The sequence below is a fragment of the Electrophorus electricus genome, chromosome 12 (genome assembly GCF_013358815.1).
Source record: "Electrophorus electricus isolate fEleEle1 chromosome 12, fEleEle1.pri, whole genome shotgun sequence".
Taxonomy (NCBI): domain Eukaryota; kingdom Metazoa; phylum Chordata; class Actinopteri; order Gymnotiformes; family Gymnotidae; genus Electrophorus; species Electrophorus electricus.
The window spans coordinates 12,605,092-12,610,493 of NC_049546.1; the positions used below are offsets into that span (position 1 = coordinate 12,605,092).

At 39.5% G+C, this 5,402-nt stretch overlaps 1 protein-coding gene across 1 annotated transcript; it reads left to right on the top strand.

The window, feature by feature from the left end:
* Positions 1 to 2,592: 2,592 nt before the first annotated feature.
* Positions 2,593 to 4,927, top strand: cysltr1 (cysteinyl leukotriene receptor 1). The gene is made up of 2 exons (XM_027004941.2): positions 2,593 to 2,819; positions 3,472 to 4,927. The coding sequence occupies exon 2, from the start codon at positions 3,482 to 3,484 to the stop codon at positions 4,514 to 4,516; it is 1,035 nt and encodes a 344-aa protein (XP_026860742.1). The 5' UTR covers positions 2,593 to 2,819; positions 3,472 to 3,481; the 3' UTR covers positions 4,517 to 4,927.
* The last annotated feature ends 475 nt before the right edge of the window (positions 4,928 to 5,402 follow it).

Consider the following 5,402-nt stretch of genomic DNA (forward strand, 5'->3'; position numbering starts at 1 on the left):
TTCATTAAAAGGTTCTGCTGGGAAGTTCTTCTGAGTGGCCAACAAACCACTTCCAACTGAAAACTTTACTAACACTACAAAACACACAAACACAACTTAGCATGTTTCTTACAGCAGAGGTTCAGTATGTCATATCTCGCTCTGTGTGCCATGGGTGCAGTATTTCATGAAGCTTTGTGTAATTTATTTCTGTAATTTATCCTTTTGACTACTGTTGGTCATTTACAGTTATAGGCCTACTTAAGATGCAGAATGTAAATGTAGGAGGCATGTAATGTGCCATCATATTTAAAATGATAGCCACAGGTAATGAATATTTAAAGTGATGATGGCTACAGGTTAGCAAATTATGGTTGACAATTAAATGGCAGTAATTTTAGTGTGGGTTGATCACAGTGGTAAAAATAATATACAGAATAAAACAAACCTTCATTCACAGATCCATGTAAATACTCCACTCATACGGTGAACACCTGAGACTGTATATTTATTCAGCATGGATGACCAGTACCACAGAGGTTCTGAGAAATCACAATATATATACTGTTTTATAGCAGAAGCTGTTTCCATTTCTGCTGTGCATACCATGTGGAGGTAAGGGATACTGATCATATAGAATCTGACTGAAACACAAGACCAAATAATGATAGCAGAGAATGTATGTCAACTAGACATGCACCACAGATGGAAAAAAAATACTGCTTTAACTAAAGTTCCTTGGCTCCTAAAATATCAAAATTCCAGTGGGCCTGTCCATATCTGGAGAAAAGTATAACTCTGAAATGCATTTTGCAACCCTTGACAATTCACAATAACTATGGAGTGCTAAGCCTGCATTTTCTAAGGTGTAGAGCAAAAATGTGCACTGTCTTGCGGTCCCTGAGGAATAGGTTGGAAAACACTGTGGTAATCTTTACTTCTAAGCTTCAGTTTTTACGTGGGCAGTCAGTACTGTCATATCAGTTCTTCCTTAGAAGTCAGTTTATGAGCTAATCCCTACCTAATAATAGTTTTTTTTTTAATTTAATTTACTTATGCTATTGTAGCAGGCATTAAGGAAATAATTTGACAGATTAAAATAACATTGTGTAATTTAGATTGAATTGCAACATTGTTAAAGGAAGCATGTTTGCCAGAGATTAGTCCAATCATTGTCTCTATTGTAAACCTTACCTTTTAATCTTGCAGTGTTCTATCTGGACCTCTTATTCTCAAAAAGGTAAAAATGATCATGAAGTACTGAATAGCTATAAGCCTGGATTAATCCTTCTAAGGTTTTTGAATAAGCAGTTGTAATACAACTGCAAGAGCAACTTAACTTGCATTTCACACAGGTTTCTAAGATGACTATAGTACAGCAACTGCATTTCGAATGGTTACTTTAAAGGGATCTCTGGTAAGAAACATTAGAAAGAGAAATGTTTTCTAAAAACTGTAGTGCTAAGATTTTGAAAGTGAAAAGCAAAGTCACATCCCACCTGTGCATTCAGCATTATGCCGGCTCTCTTAATAGTTACCGAAATGATTTTAAAATTCTTATGTGGTCTTTTAAATGACTCCATGCTTCAGGATAGAGGACCTAATATGCTTTATAGCCCCTATTCATAATGTTCTGTACAGCAGCACATCTCCGACTCACAGCCCATAGGTAAACTAAGCGTGATGTCGAACCAGGCTTTCTGTTGCACTAGGTCTTTGGAATCATATATATTCGGAAATATTTGATACAGAAACCATGATGGTTGTGTACTCGAGTTTTATAAAAATAAGGAGGAAGGGGATTTTGGATCCAGACAGGCAGGTTTCATTCTCAGATAGTGGTATAGAGTTACATTTCAATTGGAGGATTGTAAGCAGATGTAATAAACAGAATCTAAAGCAAGTGAGGAAAAAATAAATGATCTTTTGCTGTGGCTAAACTCAACAAAGGCCACATTCCATAAAGAAACCACAAGTTGAAACTTGACTTGAAGACTCTGGAGAAGACTGGAATGACCATATCAATGGTGACTGGCCTCAGGCTGAACTGACCTGCATTAGTGAAGAGAAAATGTAAAATTTGCTGCATGAATAGACAGGTGTATGTACTCATTATTTAATATAACACATTTGTCAATATATTGTGGTGTCGCCACGGACTGGAGAGAGCAGGGAGGAGCATGGCGTCTCCTCGCAGACTGTAATTTAGTTAATTAGATGTATGTTGGTCTCTTTGTAAAGTGTGTGTGTGTTGCTTTTCCCTCATTCACCCAATCTTTCCATGTTCAATTTAAAATTGAAGATGGCGTATTCTGGATTGTCTTCTACGCCGACACTACAATACTTCCATCCTATATTTAAGTATTGTGTGACAACTACTCTAGTATGGATCATGACAGCGAGCTGCCCCTGACCGTTTGAATGACATTATACTCTAAAAATATAAAGTATGAAATCAGTTTACTATATTTAAATTAAGTTGGCGCCTTTATCTTAGTGACGGTCTTTAGCCACTTTAGTCACTGTTTGTTAAACAGCTTGTATTCACACAGGTAAACTGTGAATGAGCTATGGATTAACCTATGCTTGATGTGGTGTATTTCATCGGTCGTCAGGAAGTCTTGCAAAAATGGACACTCACCAACCGCAAGCAAATGTAGCTGGTGGAGCACGCGCCTATCAGAGTTAACTAGCTTCTTTAATCTGACGCGATCACACACAAACCTCATTCATGTTAGAGAAAGGAAGGAAGTCTTCTTGCTACTTCGCACTTTCTCACCCGCTGTTTCGGCTACGCTCAGACTATTGGATAAATATCGAGACAACGGTGTATAATTTTGGTAAGTATTTCTGAAACATTAGCGTACACTTATTGCCAAATACAAAAGTCTATCACATACAGTGTTTCTTAGTAATGTGACATTTACCTTTTAACTTTTGCTGAATTATATTGCTGTAGACACAATGGCATTGAGTCTGCAAAACTCACTACCACATCTTAAATTCCTCTGAAATTGCTATGCAAAAACAAGTCCTTACTTGGCTGTGTAAAGTTGGTAGGGCATTTCCTTGGACATACTATTTTAACTGTCATGAATTGTACACTGTTTAGAAAATGGAAACGAGCCTTATCAGCCTAATAAGCATGACAAAACCAGAATAAAATCAATCATCTGTCTTCCTCTACGCAATTGCTTAAACAGTGTTTTGATGGTAGCCTATTATATAAATTGATATTAGTAATCTATTTTACATAAAATCAGTACTGTAAGGCATTTTGTGTGTCCTGTGGGTGGGTTTAAAAATTATTTCCTAAGCAGTCATTTTGTTTATCATTTGTGCTGGATACACGGAGATGAATGATAAGAACATGATAAGGTTTCTAACTTTTAAACTGAAGAATCTGAAGAATAACTGAGCCTAGCATACAGGTACAATAAGACTGTTCTTTTCATTTTAAAATGTGTCCATGTTGTATTTTCTTTCTTAAAGAAACCCAGAGATGGCCCAGGCAAATAACTCGATACATAACTGCTCCTCAATTGATGACTTTCGCAACCAAGTCTATTCCACCACCTACTCCATCATCACAGTTTTTGGGCTGGTGGGCAACGGCTTCGCCCTGTATGTGCTAATCCGGACCTATCGGCAGTCCTCGGCCTTCCATGTTTATATGCTCAATTTGGCTATCTCGGACTTGCTGTGTGTCAGTACGTTGCCCCTGCGAGTGCTCTACTATGTCAAGAAGGGTCAGTGGGACCTGGGTGACTTCCTGTGCCGGATTAGTTCCTATACTTTCTACGTCAACCTCTATTGCAGCATCTTCTTCATGATGGCCATGAGCTTCACGCGCTTCCTGGCTATCGTCTTCCCTGTGCAAAACCTGAGCATGGCCACCGAGAGGAGAGCACGTGCCGTCAGTGCCTTCATCTGGGTGTTCATCTGCGCCAGCAGCTCACCCTTCCTGCTCTACGGCCAGCACAAGGACATGAACACACAGAAGATGAAATGCTTCGAGCCACCGGAGGAGGTGGGAAGGGTGCATAAGCTGGTGATGCTCAACTACATCTCGTTGGTGGTGGGCTTTGGGCTGCCCTTCCTGGTCATCCTGGTATGCTATGCCGGCATTGTGCGGGTGCTGCTACGCAATACGAACGGCCTGAATAAGCAGCGCAACACCCGCAAACGTGCCATCCGCATGATCATCGTGGTCATGCTGGCCTTCCTGATCAGCTTCATGCCCTACCATGTGCAGCGCACCATGCACCTGCACTTCAAACAGCACCAGGGTGCCTCATGCGAAGACATCAACTACATGCAGAAGTCGGTGGTGGTCACATTGTGCCTGGCTGCTGCCAACTCCTGCTTTGATCCCATGCTGTACTTCTTCTCCGGCGAGAACTTCCGTAGCCGTCTCTCCACCTTCCGGAAGACGTCAGTGAGCATAGAGAACGCTCAGTGTTCCTCACGCCCACGTCGCTTGAGGCTGAGCATCCAGGAGCAGGAGGAACATGAACTGCAGAACTGTTGCCCTTAGGGTATGAAGGTAAAATGGTAGTTGGTCATAATGGAAGCTTAGGACAAATTTGAAGGACAGTGTGTCTGCAGTGCAAAAAGAGAAGGAAGATATAGATAAACAGACGTGAAAGTCTGATATAAACATCCAGAAAGGGAAGGAAGCAAAAGGATCATGCAGAATTTATACAACATGTTATATATGGGTTAGCAGTGCTTTTTACGCCAGTTGTCTGTTTTCAGCAGCCTATTTTTTTTATATTTTCACCACTGCTAGGTGAATTATAATTTCAAGTTTCAAATAAGTGATAATGTACATAGTGTATATTTTTGATGGTGTATGTTTGAAGTGTTGTGTGAAACAATTTGAAAAATAATACAAATTATTAAATAATAATAATTTTGTGATGTGAAAATAAACCAGTTATGTTAATTCTGCAGGTTTTTTTCCAGGCGTGTGTGTCGGTTCCGGCTAGTCCAGGGCTTAATCGGTCCTTCAATTCTGGTGGTATTGTTGCGTCATCTAGTGACCAATCATTGTAATTGCATAAAATGGTAATGATTATTCTGAGCGTTGATATAGTTTCTAACCAAACTATATTATTGAGTATTGTTGACCCAGTCCTAAAGCTGATATCATGCAATGTTTATAGGACACTTTTGAAGTCATTAGATACACTTATTTCGTAGGCCCAAAAATAACTTAAAGTAATAGCTAAATTCTTCCTTAGGTTAAAAATTGGCCCTCAAATTGGCTGGTATGTTATAGAAAATGCATTGTAGTGCACTATACTGTTTATTCGCTGAACAGCATTATAAATAAAACAACCACACTTTCTATCCAAATTTACTTTCTTCGACGACGGGAAGATTGGCCAATCCTAAGGAATTTAGCGGACACTGCGCAT